We start from the raw sequence: 15291 nt of genomic DNA, 5'->3' as shown, positions 1-15291 counted from the left end.
GTGAGTGCCTCTGTGTGTGTGTGTGTGTGTGTGTGTGTGTGTGCGCGCGCGCTTGTGTGCTTGTATGCATGTGTGCTAGCCTATATGCCTCTGGGTGCAAGTCAGTTTACTCTTTCCACCAGGAGGGCTCTGGGGCTAGAACTTGGGTCTTTACATCTCCTAAGCCATCTCACTGGTCTTGCTTTGTGTACTTTTGAAATTGTCCCCAAACACGTAAAAATGAACATCTAGCAAAGGGTGGTAAGCCAGCAAGAGTGAGAGGGGCATGCAGGCCACATCTTGGAAGGTGGAAAGTGGGTTTGGAAACCTCTGCTTACCTGGCAGACCCAACAAAGCCAGAGCCCTCTCCAGAACACTGAGTGACTAGGTGACACCACGGAGTGTCTTCCCCTCAAGAAAAGAAATGGAAGCAAGCAGTCTGCTGGTGTGGAGGCAGAAGAACCCCCCCCCCCGCAGTGCTGCATGACTGTCTCCCTTCTAAAGGTGTCCACTAAAGGTTTGTTTGCTACAGACTGCCAGGTGCCTCCAAGGCTCAGCCTTCATTCTGCAGGGCTCAAGTAGCTACAGACCTCTCTAAGAGAGAGAAGGAGGCCTGGAAGCGGAGGCCTTAGGCACCAAGCTGGCAACTCCCTAACTGATGCCTTTAGTGTGAGATTCCATTCAGTTCTGTTCCACCTGGGACAGGTAGCCCCAGGCCAGGCTGGGAGCAGGGACTGCAAGAAAAGAACACTACTCTTGAAATATCTGAGCTGCTCCTCAGCCCAAAGGCCAGGGATCTGGATAGCATAAACGTGCGGGAGCTGTTGGTCTTTGAATGTGACTCTGTGGCTTATCAAAATAGCAGGAGTAATGACAAACTTCAAAAGGTGAGGGTATACATTTTAGGAAATCTCAGTGGGTATAAGAAAAAAGAGAAAGATAGGGAAATGGGATAGAAAGCTAAAGCATTATTTCAGAAGACCATTGTCATGCATTCAAAGTTCCAGAAGAAAAGGCGGTGTCGATTTCTTGATCCAGAATGACCCTGAAATACCTATTAAGGTGTCCCTTGTCTGGAGTGCAGGACTAACACTGGGGGGCCAGTGAGGTCTATGCACAGGCTAGGGAGCCCACGTAGGCAGTCTCAGAACATCAGGAGAAAAGGAAGTCGTGGTACAGGGTCCAGATCTGATGACTTCCCATTTTCAGTGACAGACACAGCACCAAGAAGATATGGATCATGAGTGCCTTCTCATTTCTGACTGACGGTGTGGCTTTCGATCTGTGCCAAGGGAGGAGGCCTCATCACCTGCCACAGGTGCAGGTGTGCCCCTTGGACATCCTTTCTAAGTCAGATCGGGCCTGGGCTCCTGCAGAATGAGAGGAAACCTACAAAAAGAAGTATAACAAAGGTGATGGGAGAATTCTGTGGGACTTAGGCCAGGAGAAGTTAGAGATGGCAAACCCAGGTAGGAAGTTGCACAAGAGACTGTGCTGACTGGCCATATAGTAGCAGGTGGACCTTTAAGACAAGCATTTCTATGGCTAGCTGCCTACTCTCTTGTCAACCTGATAGTGAACCTGTGTAGACATGTTTTGACCCACATCACCCCTCCTGCTTCTTACCCTGCTACCCTGGTTGCCTGAGGATACTGCTTTCTCGGAGGCTGCTCAGCTGCAACTGAGTCCTAGAGTGGCCGTGGCACAGGTAGAAGAGCAATAATACTGAGCAGCTTGCTTTCTGGATTGTAGAAAGTCTGTGCTGGGTAGCTCTTGATTCTTGGCATTACTCATATGCTTGCCCCAGATAAGCAATGGTTATTTGTCCTAGAAGTTTGGACTCCAAAGACCTCTCCACCTTAGCCTGTCACCTGCTATTGTACCTCACTCATGCCCATTGCATTTATTCTGACCAGTGAGAGAATTCACCTTCTCGATTGCCCATGCCACAAAGAAGCAAGAGAAAGTCAGGTCCAGGTCCAGATGTGTTTCCCCTGGGAAGGTGTATGGAGTCCCAGGGGCTCAGTGAGAGAGAAAGAATCTGGGACTCTGTTAAGTACCGATGTTCCTTCTGGCCTTTTACTTGATGACTATGCCCTTGGTTGTGGATAACATGCTGTTGCAAGAATCAAGTTCTGCATGGCCAGTGCCCTCATCCTCCTTCCTCCCACTCTTGCTCTCCCTACCCCCGTACAGGCAAATGTCAGTGAGAGGAAGCTATGGTTACATAGTTGAAATATCTATTATTTTTCCCTGGAGCTGAATGAGTTATTCTTTACTGAGGGGACCCTCAACTCTGGCGTGTTTCCTGAACAGTGCTGCTTTCATTCTGTGTCTGTGTGATGGCATGAAGTGGTGTCAGGGAAAGAAGAGTGACCCACGTAATGGAAATCAGGATCTGGGAGGGAGAGTTGGAGGCCTTTCCTGTAGGAGGGCTTTCTCCCAGCAGACCCGTCTTTCTCCTCTGAGCACTGAATGTGGGCTTTGTGTCCTCACTGACGTCATCAGCCCAATTGTATTGATAAGCTTTTCAAAGCACAGCCTATGGAGGAATTTTCAGCCCCTCCATAGAATATTCCTGAGCATACAGGCATTATTGTTCTGACGCTGTACTCTTTAAGAAGAGAGGATTTCGTTTTCTTCTCCTGGAGCCCTAGGTCAAAAGCACCAACAGCTTCTGTTGGGAACTTGTGGCATTTCCAGTGATTTCGATACAGAAATAGCACAAGTCATTCTTGTCATAACTGCCAATGCCATGCTCTCATGAGTGAATGGGGACCATGGCCTCAATCTCTGCAGCTGGCACTTGAGCAGGGCTACAGCCAGACTCCTGATGATGACTGTGGGAATGAGCAGGCCATGTTCTCAGGAGCCCATGACCAAGTCTCCTTGACTGTGTGGGTTCCAGGCCTCATTTTGTGTCTGCCAAGGTGGCCTTACTTGAGAGGAAGCAACAGCAGTGACAAGGTATGGATGTGAGTCACAGGTAACAGAGGGCCTTTGGTCTTCTGCTGTCTTCCACCTTCTGTAGCCAAGAGTGGACTTCTGATTGGTACTTCAGGATAAAGGCCGAGGCAGGCTTTCTGTCCTTCCCAACACTTATTGTGGCAAGGAAGTGCTTCTTGGAGCTCACTGGCAGGCAGACTTTATTGAGGGACCAGTGCTGGGACCTAGCACTGCCCTCTGCTCTCATGTAGAACAGTTGAGCCCAGGCCCACTGTGGACTTGAAGAGGGGTCTCAGTGAACTGTCACATGGGTCTTATTTGCTCTGTGGTGCTCGTGCTCTGGGAGTGATGCCTCTCTTCTTCAATCCTCCAGTGTAGGTACCCTCTGGAGAGCTGTAGTCCACACAGAGCCCAGAACAAACCCTGTCCTTGGCTGCTTCTTCAGCTGTTGGGCTCCTAGAAGTTAGGAAGTGGAGACTGGAAGCATGGGCACTGCCTGAGGGAAGAGTGGGCAGCAGTCTTAGGTGACACTCACTCACTTTTCAGTCCAGCTCACAAGTTTAGGGTACCTTAAAGTACCCAAGGTTACAGCTTCTTTTAAAGCTTTAAAAAGAATGCCTTAGGCATGAAAACATTAGTAAACTGAGCATACGGAATGAAGATGCAGCAGAACTCAACACAGGTAATAGCTCTGCCTCCCCCTGTCATCAGCTTTAGTTTGTTAAGATAAAGCTCTGTTCAGTGCATGGCAAGTACCTTCAGAGTGCCCCCCTGCTGTTCTTTATCAAAGTGTGCCCCATCAGTCACACATGTTGGCTCTTGTTCAGAGACCCCAATGACCCTTTTACTTTCCTTGGTAGGGGACTGGCCAGCTTGACCTGGAGGTCAGGAGCTATAGTGCTGGATTTGCAATGGGAAGTCTCAGTGCTGTACAGTTGGCTTCTGACTGAAAAGAGTTTCAGTTGTTACAACACTCACTTTAGTATCCTTTGGACCAAGCGTGATTGTGGTTTTCTTGTAACAGGCTCTAAGAAACAGGGAAGTGCTACTATGGAAACTGTTCCAGCTGGCTATATCTCTGCCCTATAACTGAGGAGGAGCAGCTGAGCAGCTTAGTCTTTCCACCGCTGGAGCTATACTGCCGGATTTGCAATGGGAAGTCCATCCCACCCCCCAGCTGCCCTCTGTACATCCTGCCCTGCCAGTCCCTAAGCATTCAGTACCCCCAGCTGTGCCTGTAGAGGCCAGAGGAAGGCATCGGATTTGGATTTCTTGAAGCTAGAAGTTATTGGCAGTTGTGAGCTGTTTACCGTGGGTGCTGTGAACTGAACTCTAGTCCTTAAGCAGCAAGTGCACTTAAACTCTGAGCCATTTCTCTAGCTCCAGTATCTATAAGTTTAATTTTTTTTCAAATCATATTTTTAATGATGGTTCTTAAATGCTTTAACCTCCCTTGTAACCCACCACTCACCATAGAAAGTGGAAAAGAAAAGATAAGGGGTAGGGAAGTGGACCTCTTTAAAAAGGTTCTTTGGAGCAACTCCTGTCTGTGTTGTCTGGAAATTGGCAGTTCGGTTCACAGGTTAGCAGGCAGTGGCAGCTCAATCCACTCTCACTTCAGATACACCAGTAATCCAGTTCGGTAGGTAGCAACACTGGTAACAGGACCTAGCAGACACAGCCAGGCCTTAGCCTGGGCTCGAGTCAGCAGAAGTGACTAGATGGAACAGCAGGAGAAGTTCTTGGCTGTGCCTCTCTCAGAGAAGGGAAGACACGAGACCCGCAAGCATTGCACAGCCGTACTAGCAAGCCCAGCCTGTCTCCATCACTCCATCGAGTACTAATTATACCCTCCAAACATCACATGTCTACCTTGTGCCTTGCTTCAGCATGTGCGTCTGTCTCAGCTGATATTACTCTGCCAATCAGCCTGAGTCCCTGGAAGTGGCAAGAAACTGCAGTACACCACCAGAAGATTTTTTTTTACTGTGATTCTCTCTATGGAGTCCTGACAAATGCAGCTCAACTATGCAATGTAAGATGGACCAATACATGCATGTTGTTAAAAAAGAATCCTTCGTCATGTGTGCTTTTGAGTACTTGCTTTAGCAGAACATCCTCTCCAGTATCTGCTTCAGTGAAATGTTCTTTCATGAGTCTGCCTTAGTCTTTCACCTGTGTCCACTTCAGGAAAACACTCCTTCATGTGTTTGCCCAGCAAAACACCATCCAGAACAACTGACTCTCCGTGAACCCTTAAGTTTCCACTTCAACTATCCCTGTGACCAGTATATGGGTTCACTGGCAGGGATGATTGGCCTGTCGTGTTCTTGAAGTTAACTCAGATGATCCTTTTAAAGGTTGTATACTTGATGTTGAAAGAGCTGCTAGGCATTCCTAATGGTATCCTCCTGTGAAAATTAGAGATGGGCAGATGGCATGCTCTTGTGGCCAGCATCTTTGATACAGCCTTGTTAATATGTAGATCATAAGTCATGTCAGCAAAATTATAGGAGTCACACCTGCCTCCTCTCCCAGGGTGAGGTAACACACAGAAAAAGACAGCTTGCAAGCTGTGAGGCCGTGCCATGGTTTCATTAATTCTTCATGAGTTTTTATTTAAGCCAAATTATCACTGTTTAACTAGACACTTAAGAATTTAAAGTTGTGTGATTGATTATAGGCTAATTATCACCCCTAATCAACTCATATTCTAAAATAAAGTGGCCACAGACTAAGCCCACCAGGGACCCTATGTGTCTCTACCTGAGAAAGGTGATGTAACTTACCCCAGGAAATCAAGGCACATTAAATAGCTTGAGACATTTAACCAAGAGAGTGGCAAGTTTAAGGATCGTATATGTGAGCTCAAAATAGGGGGACAGTTAAAACCCCAGCATGTAGCAGCAGCTGTTACCTACTGTGCCCCCTGAGGACTGAGGAAGGAGCTTACCCTGAGGTTCCTTCAGGAAGTCTTCCCCTTTCTAAACGGAGATGGCTCACTTTAATTCCTTACCCTGAAAACATGGAAATAATGTCGTTCTACAAAACTGGCCTGATAACTTTTTCATCTTGTTTCATTTTGTAATAAGAGGTTAAAAAGGCAAGGCAAGGAGAGTAATCCAGTCCTTATCCCTGTGTGTGAGAGAGCCCCTGCCCAGGGAGCAAGCAAAGCTCAAATAAAAGGCTTCTAATGAACCTTGCTTGAGCCAAGGTGTGGAAAGTAGAAACATCCCTTGCCTCACTGATGAGGAGGGCAGAAGCCTTGCTGATCCTACTATGTGTGGTAGGAGAGATTAGCTCATGGGCCACAGTGGGCTTCTGTTGGACATGAAGATCCAATTGCCTTTTTGGTTGCTTGGTGGCCCTATGGCTGGGCAGGCTGTTAGACCAAGGCCTACTTATTCCTTGGGCTCTGTCTGCTCCTACCCTTTGACAGTTTAGCTCTGGCAGATTCAGTGGAGACCAAAGGGCTAGGTCAGAAGTCAGTGTGCTGTCAGAACCTGTTGATGGGTACCAAGAGGATCTGTGTGGTGGCTCACACCTCCCTTCTGAGTCCTATGGACTCTCTGCAGGAGAGCTGTATCTTGAGGCCGAACACCAGGGTTCTGGTGTTAGAGTTCTCCCCAGCTTTACTCTATGGACAAAGCAGAGTCCTGGGGCCAGAGCTCTAGTCATTTGGTAACCTAGGCCAGCTTTGGGACTTGCTGGGTGGGAGTGGCAACGGGAATGCCAGGGACCACAAGCACAAGGTACCTTTCTTATTCAAGTCTATGTGCTCAGTATTGTCAGTTAGTTTACCCAGGAAGAAGGTTTAGGGGATCTCTTGGTTCAAGACTACCCTGTATCCGTGAGTAGAAGACCCTAAAGGCTTAGCCAGAAGCAGGGATACAGGATAGCCACATTTAGGTCTCTGATCAAAGTCAGGTTCCTAAGTTGCTGACCATCAGCACCTTATGGCCAGGGTCTGGTTCAGGCATATACCACCAGTGTTGTCCTTGAACTTCCTTCTAAACTTGAGTTCCTTCCAGTAGGCAACGTTCTTGCCTCCTTCCCTTGGATTCAGTGCTTATGTATAGGCAGATGAAGCACAGCAACCAGAGCAGTGTGGAGGGGCTTTCTGGAGGGAGGACATACAGGGCTCTTGCCCTAACCCAGTGAATGTCTGCATAGCCACCTGTTTCCAGGTGCTGTATAGTGAGCAGCCCTGCACTTTACTTAGAGCTTTCTAGCTCCCACAGAGCCCATTCTTGACACACTGCTCCAGCCTGCAGTAGGAGTGGTGCTTCTTCATCAAGTTGGTAATTTGTTCTTTTATTGTTTATTGTGTTTTTAAAATTTTGTGTGTATACATATGTGCATTTGGGTGGTAAGTAGGCGATGCATGCTATGATACATGTGTAAAAGAGGATAGCTTTCAAGAGTTGGTTCTCTATTTCCACTGTATGCATCCTAGGGACTGAACTCCAATTGTCAGATATGGTAGCAGGTGTCTTTACTCACACTGAGCCATCTCTCTGGCCCTGTGTTGGTCATTTAAAACGTACCTTTCCTCCACATTGTTTCTCACACTTTAATTTGGAATCAATTTTGTAAGCCCTGAGACTGACTCGGCTTCTGCTTTAAATGAGAATCACAGTGGCCTCTCCCTTGGCACAGTGTAAGTGCAGAAGCCACGCTGATGAACGTTCATGCTGCCCGCCAGGAGCACACTTTATTGGCTGCAGTTGGTTGGGTAAACATGTTTTTCAAGAGGGTGCTCATTTTACCATGGCAACAGGCTCTTCACTTGAGTGTCTATCTGGACCACTTCTATGGCACACACTGTTCTTGAGGCTCACACATAGCTCTGCAGTGGCTTCATTCAGAGAAGGGGCAGAAGCAAAGTACAGGCGGTTTGTCTGTCCAAGTACTGGCACTTGGCTTCTTGCTTGGCTAAGCGTAGGCTTTTACCAATATGACATCAGATGGGCCTTTGGGTCTGCAGTGGGGTCCTTTGAGAGTGGGGCCTCTCATTTTGACAAAGTGTGGGGTAGTAGGAACTTGATGCAAGTATGTTTCCTCGCCAGATCTCTCATTGCTGTTAAGATCTTTATGCTTGAGGACAGAGCCCTGGGATCTCTGAGCTTTGTGCGTTGAGCCTACCAGGCCTTCGGCCAAGGGACACCAGATGCCCTTTGGACCACCAACACACCATGATAGTTACATCTAGGCTTTACAGGGAAAGAGGGACCCGTACCTCAAGGCTAGCTTTGCTGACATAGTGAGCCACTCTCCTGTGTTGTGCTCTCTCTACAGTGGACGTGGCTACAGCGCTGCCTCTGCAAGTGGCCCCTACAGCAGTACCCATGGACCTGCGCTTGGACCACCAGTTCTCACTGCCCTTGGAACCTGCATTGCGGGAGCAGCAACTGCAGCAGGAACTCCTAGCACTGAAACAGAAGCAGCAGATCCAGCGGCAGATACTCATTGCAGAGTTCCAGCGTCAACATGAGCAGTTGTCCCGACAGCATGAGGCACAGTTGCATGAACATATCAAGGTGAGCAGCAACCTTGGGCTGTGCCATATGTCCTTCTGTCCATGGTCTGTTTATCTCCGGAGAGCTTAGACATGTGAATCAGGTACCCTCTGGGTGATGTCTGCTTCTTCTTCCCCGTGGTTGGTATGATTTTATCTAGTACTGAGGTATAGACAGGTGACAGCTCCTTTTTCTGTGCCCAGGATGGGCTTTATCCATCTACTACATAGTCCCATGAACCAGGTACTTTCTGGGTGACATCTTCTCCTTCTGTTCCAAGGATTGGCATCATCTATGGAATGCTAAGACCCGAGAACCAAATACCCTCTGGGTGGCACGTGATTCCTTTTGTCCCCAATGTACAGTCTTACTCACAAAATGTCAAAGCCCAGGTACCAGGTGACCCTCACTTTAAGGCTGTTCCAAATGTCCTAGGTTTTATGCATCCTGAAGAGGACTCAGGACCTCATTGTATAGAAGTTGCCTTCTAAAAATACATGTAGGGAGATAGCCAGAATTTCAGATTAAATAAGTTGAAAAGAAACCCACACAAGTGGTATGTAGATACATGGTGAAACTGGCAGACCAGGAAAATCTCTACTGAGAACCATGTTGAGCCACACTGTCCAGTAGAAACTATACTTGCACTCGTCACAGTAAAGCAAAAAGCCTCCCACACGAGTTGTTCGAGTTGCCCACAGCTGTGTAACAGAATCACACAACACATCATAGCTTTGGTGACAAACAGTCTTTACTGTGGCAAGGGATGGGTCCTGCCCTGAGTGTCATGTTATTGTACTATGTTGGTCATGCTATTCGCATCTGAGGCCTAGCTGGGCTTAGAATGAAGGATATACAGTCAGACATCGATGTCCTAGTCCAGTCATTGCACGGAGCAGCTTTTTTAGACCCGCCTTCCCTACCCAAGAGAACAGGACCAAGATGGAGTCCCAGCATCTAGAACCCCTGGATTGGTATTAACCACTCCACAATGCTGCCGTAACTAGACCAGTCTTATAACCTGTGGGAGGATCCTGGGCAATGACTCCTATCTATATAGGCTATACTGTAGATTCCTAAGAGATAGGCTGCATAAGGTTTAGAGGCTGCATTGTCACTGGTTTAGATAGCAGAGCCCTGCCTTCCCTGGTGAATAGGCCCAGTAACAGCTCTAGGTTCCCTTTCAGGAATGTGTGCTGAGAACATTGTTCTGCTTGGGCCTTGTGAGAAAGAGAATCTAGAAACCTCACCCTGGGCTCTGAAAGCTGCCTGTAAGGAGGCTGGGGCCTTTGGTATTATGATGGTTGCTCTCTTAAGTGTCCTAGGATGGGAGGCCGTTGCTGCTGCTGCTGCTGCTGCATGCTCTTAGGTTAGAATGGGCTAGTTAAGGACTGACTCTACCAGGACCAAGCTCATCATCCTTGAATCCTTTTTTACCTGGTAGGAGAGGCCAACACCAGACCTAGGAAAGAATTGCCTTGCTGATAATTGCCCAGTGCTCTGCTGAGGATGGTCAGGGCCACCTCCCATGGGGCCCTGTTTTCCAGGACTAGGAGCTGTGTGTTTCAGGTTGGCCTCAGGCAGGACGGTGTGCCAGCTGGAAAGCAGTAGAAGTCATTTTAGGCAATGGCACCCAGTGGCCCTGATGTGCCAGCTGACTGAGTGCCACCTCACCAGGCTGCTGCCTTATTTTCGACATGAGCCATAGCCTCACATATCTGTGCCTCTTAAGAAGCAGTTCAACCCCAAAGTCTTAGCCTTTTTTGTATTCTTTGTGGCCACAGCTCCTTGATAGCAGCTTCCTGGCTCAGTGTCATCATGGCCCCTTCTCACTATTATTACAAGTTCACAGTCTGTCCCTTCTCTGTGATTTCAGGTCTTGATGCTGCATTGCGTCTCTGGACAAGCCTGTAGGATGGCCTCTGTCCTGCAACAGTGAGCTTTTTGCTGTGCTTTTGAGTTCCTTTCCCAGGGGCTGGTTTTGTGGTCAAGTTTCTGGGCCTGAGTCCCTTTCTGAAAGCTGGCTCTGTATACAGAGGAGCTCTGCCAGGGATTCACCTATGTTAATTCCAGGCTTTTGGGTGATACTAGTGAAGACCAGACCAAAAGCTTGAAAACAGTATAGTGAGCCCTGTGCCATGAGACACAGGTTCAGGGCAGTGGACCTCAGCTGGACACGCCCTTACTCTACTGGCTATCTCAGAACCAGCCATACCTGTGCATGCACTGGCTTTCCTCCAGACTCAGTGTAGACCCTGACCAAAGACAGACTAGGGAGCTCTGCTAAATTACAGTTTACCTGTGATGTTCCCACCATTAAACATTCCTGTCCACAGCTGTTTATACACACGATCCTTGCCAGCAGCATGCAGCATGACAGGAAGATAGACCAGTTGTGCAGTGGAAGGCTCTAGCAGGTATAGTGAATAGTCAACGTTGTGTTCTTGTTCTATCAGTTGATTAGAACAGTGAGTGTTCCCATGCTTTAAATAGCGAGGGTCTCAGAAATCTTAAGTACCTATATGAGTTTCCAGGGCAGGAGCAAGAAGCATAACAAAGACCCTTGAGTTAGGGTTCCATCAGCCAGGGTGTAGTCTTTGACCAGTCTTGCTTATTAGCACTTTCTGGTGTCAGCCCAGGTGAGTCTCTAGCAGCACGCCCCACTATTCCATATTTCTAGATCCTAGAAGAGATGCTATAGGCCCAGAAATCTAGCTTCAGGGCTGGCCTCAGAGATGAGATTTCAGCATCATAACAATTCAAGGTTACATTTTCCTTTGTGTTTTAATCTCTCTTTTTTTATTAAAATTGAGATTAAAAAAAGCCTTTTGACTGTGTAATTGTGTCATTGCATTAGCAGTCTTTTGTTTTGATGGTTTAAACTCTCTTCATGCCATCATATTGTTAACGACACTTGGCAGTGGGGTTTGTCAGACAGATTTCTTGAACACACAATCTAATTAGTGTCATTAAATCATCAGTCAATTTGAATAGAATTTATAATTGGAACAGGAGTAGTTTTTAAAGTAAAACTTCAGTTGGTAATTTGGGGTAAACAAGGTCTTTCCAGGGGTTGTAATTCTCAGAATCACCTTATCCCTGGTGTAAACCTTGCTATTCTGCTCTTCTCCCTAGCCTGAGGGGGGGTAGGGCAGCTGAATGGAGAGGGGGTGCTGTGGCATTAGCCAGAATTGCCCTTACAGAGGTTGTCTGCTGTTTCAGGCCCAGGTGGCATGGAAAATCAAGACAGTGGCCCAGAATACTCACCTTGTACATTTGCAGTTGTATTTTTAGTATTTAGAGGTACCTTTTTACCAAAGAAATGCACTTTCTAGTGTTTGTACTTGAAAAGTAGTGCAGGGTTAGCAAGATAGCCTTGGGCCCTGCCCCTCCTTCTCCACAGAGACTTCAGGCCCCAGAGTTGACCTGGGCTACAGGCCAGCCCTTCCCTCCGTTAGGACTAGGTTACAGCAGTTTCCTCGTCTAGGAGATTGCTTACTGCTCCTTCTAAGCCTGGCTCACCTGTCCTTTGGTTAAAGACTCAGATGTTTAATTACTGTCACTGTCATCCATGCACTGTTCAGCTGAACCCCGACTGTCAGCTTCCCCTTTCCTATGTAAATCCAGTCCCCCAACCTGAAGGGCCAGTGGATAATCTAAAATGAGTGACACGGAAACTGACTTTCCAAGATGAACTTAATTCAGAAATTGCCAGGGCATGCCGCCTATAATAACCATAGATGCATCCTGAGAGGCTGGAAGGGAGGTAACTAAAAGATTTAGAGAACATCCATTCTGCTATGGAGCAGAGAAGAACATCCACACTGCTATGATACAAGACCGTTGGGCACAGGGGCTTGCTATAGGGCTGGTACTACAACATGTTAGCAGTGACCACTTCTCCGAGGGCCTGAGAAACAGGATGAGTGACATTCCTAGGCCATCTGTCCTTCATTGGCTTCACTATCCTCTCCCACGCTTCCTGCATGTCTTAGTCAGGGTTACTGTTGCTATGCAAAAACACCATGACCAAAAGCAAGCCATATTCTCTCACTGAAGGAAATCAAGACAGGAACTTAGGCTGGGAACCTGGAGGCAGGAACTGATGCAGAGACCATGGAGGAGTGCTGCTTACTGGCTTGCTCCCTATGGCTTGCTCAGCCTCCTTTTTTTAAACCCAGGAACAGCAGCCCAAGAATGGCCCCACCCACATCTTATATCAATTTTCTTTTTTTTTTATTACGTATTTTCTTCAATTACATTTCCAATGCTATCCCAAAAGTCCCCCCACTCCCCCCCTCCCCTACCCACCCATTCCCATTTTTTGGCCCTGGCATTCCCCTGTACTGGGGCATATAATATTTGCCTGACCAATGGGCCTCTCTTTCCAGTGATGGCCGACTAGGTCATCTTTTGATACATATGCAGCTAAAGTCAAGAGCTCTGGGGTACTGGTTAGTTCATAATGTTGTTCCTCCGATAGGGTTGCAGATCTCTTTAGCTCCTTGGATACTTTCTCTAGCTCCTCCATTGGGGGCCCTGTGCTCCATCCAATAGTTGACTGTGAGCATCCACTTCTGTGTTTGCTAGGCCCCGGCCTAGTCTCACAAGGGACAGCTATATCACCGTCCTTGCAACAAAGGCTTGCTAGTGTATGGTGTCATCGCTTGGAGGCTAATTATGGGATGGATCCCTGGATATGGCAGTCTCTAGATGGACCATCTTTTTGTCTCAGCTCCAAACTTTGCCTCTGTAACTCCTTCCATGAGTGATTGTTCCCAATTCTAAGAATGAGCAAAGTGTCCACACTTTGGTCTTCGTTCTTCTTCCTTCAGTTTCATATGTTTTACATATTGTACCTTATATCTCGCTATACTAAGTTTCTGGGTTAATATCCACTTATCAGTGAGTACATTTCATTTGAGTTCTTTTGTGATTGGTTTACCTCACTCAGGATGATGCCCTCCAGGTCCAACCATTTGCCTAGGAATTTCGTGAATTCATTCTTTTTAATAGCTGAGTAGTACTCCATTGTGTAAATGTACCACATTTTTTGTATCCATTCCTCTGTTGAGGGACATCTGGGTTCTTTCCAGCTTCTGGCTATTACAAATAAGGCTGCTATGAACATAGTGGAGCATGTGTCCTTCTTACCGGTTGGGACATCTTCTGAATATATGCCCAGGAGAGGTATTGCGGGATCCTCCGGTAGTACTATGTCCAATTTTCGGAGGAACCGCCAGACTGATTTCCAGAGTGGTTGTACAAGCTTGCAATCCCACCAACAATGGAGGAGTGTTCCTCTTTCTCCTTTTTCCTTTTTCTTTAAAAACAAACAAACAAACAAACAAAACAATGCTAAAGGCTTGCCCACAGCCCAGTCTCATGGAGGCATTTCCCAGTTGGGGTTTCCACCTCTCAGATGCCTCCTAATGTGTATAAAGTTGATAGAATATTAGCTAGCACATTGCTTAGCACCTCCATGATTGCCAGTGTAGTCAGCCTTCTCTGTATGCCTTGTGGCTGCCTGCATTTCTTCTATGATTTGCTGTGCTGTTTTCACCTGCAGTGCTGGTCGTTTCTCATAGGTGTAGGAGTGCTCTTTATGAATAAGGACATTATTCCAGCCTCCACCATTCATTCTCACTTGATACAGAGTAGTCACCTACTTTTCCTGTCGTGAATCAGATGTTCTTTCTGAACACATAAAAAATGCCACCTCTGTTCCCTCTCATGTGTCTGTGTTCCATTTACATGTCTGTGGCTGTATCTAGCTTGCTCCCTTGCTACATCCTTATACTGGGCACCATGCAGCCTCGATGGTGCCCACATAGATGTTAGGCTGACTGCCCATCTCCCCACACCGTGTCCCTCTGCCAAGAGTTTCCTGGGCTTGTCTGGCCTGTTTCTTCTCCTTGATGAACTTTACAACCATTCTCATGAAGTCCCCACAGTTATGCCAAAAATTACTTCAGATTGTGGGGTAATGGCTTCCTAGTATTGAATTTGTACTTGAGAAACAAGTTATTTGTTTATTTATATTTCTACCCTAGTAAATCCTTGTTTTTATTTTTCAATTAATGCATATAAATGTTTAATCTGGGACATAATATCTTTTTGTCTTTATTGTGAATAAATATGTTTCTGTATTTTCATTTTTTACTGCTAATGTACAGATGAGCCCTGGATTTCATTCTTACGTGTTATCTAGAATAACTGGATAGAATTTTCTGATACTGATTTTTGAGGGGGGTCGTTACTTGTGTTATCTGCAAACAAAAATAGTTTCCTTTTATTCTTCTTTTGAATTAACTGAAATTTTCTCAGCTCTTTTAACATCTGTGAGGCCCTACTGACACTGTGGGACAGTCCCTGCTTTGAGCTCTAGACAGGTGCCTGTGCAGAGTCCTGACTTAGATCCTACTGTTATCTTCCTGTCTGAAGGAGCAGCAGCATCAGAGTGCTCTTTCCCATGCCCTAGCCTCCAAGATCTTTATAGTCTAAGCAGTAGAGAATACTGTTCGGGTAGTCGACTCCAGAGGAAAGGAACTTGGTTGTGTGGCTGTGGAGAGCAAGGTGATGGTAGTTACTTTACTCAGTACTGTGACCTGAGGAACAGCAAGTTTAGGGAGAATGGGTTAAGTTTACTCACAGTTGAAAAAGGTTTACAGTCTGTGCTCAGTAGGGTGTGGAGGTATGAGGTGACTGGTCATTTCTGGATCCCTTAGGACCAGAGAGAGAGAAATTTTGATATTTACCACTTTTTTTTCCCTTTTTTAATTGGGGCCCCAACCCAGGGAATTGGTGTCACTTCATTCAGGGCAGGCCTCCCATTTGTTAAGGGAGT

General features: G+C 46.8%; 1 protein-coding gene across 23 annotated transcripts in view; it reads left to right on the top strand.

The window, feature by feature from the left end:
* Nucleotides 1-15291, top strand: part of Hdac4 (histone deacetylase 4) — a 266924-nt gene that overhangs the window by 157283 nt on the left and 94350 nt on the right. For all 23 annotated transcript variants that reach the window (XM_017319488.2, XM_017319486.2, XM_017319487.2 and 20 more), the window contains one exon: nt 8224-8465. In XM_017319488.2, coding sequence (XP_017174977.1) covers nt 8224-8465 — 242 coding nt within the window. The remainder of the gene's footprint in view (nt 1-8223; nt 8466-15291) is intronic.

This window comes from Mus musculus, chromosome 1 (genome assembly GCF_000001635.26).
Source record: "Mus musculus strain C57BL/6J chromosome 1, GRCm38.p6 C57BL/6J".
In the NCBI taxonomy this organism is placed as follows: domain Eukaryota; kingdom Metazoa; phylum Chordata; class Mammalia; order Rodentia; family Muridae; genus Mus; species Mus musculus.
The sequence above is the reverse complement of the archived record's forward strand: the minus strand, read 5'-3'. Positions and strand labels throughout refer to the sequence as shown.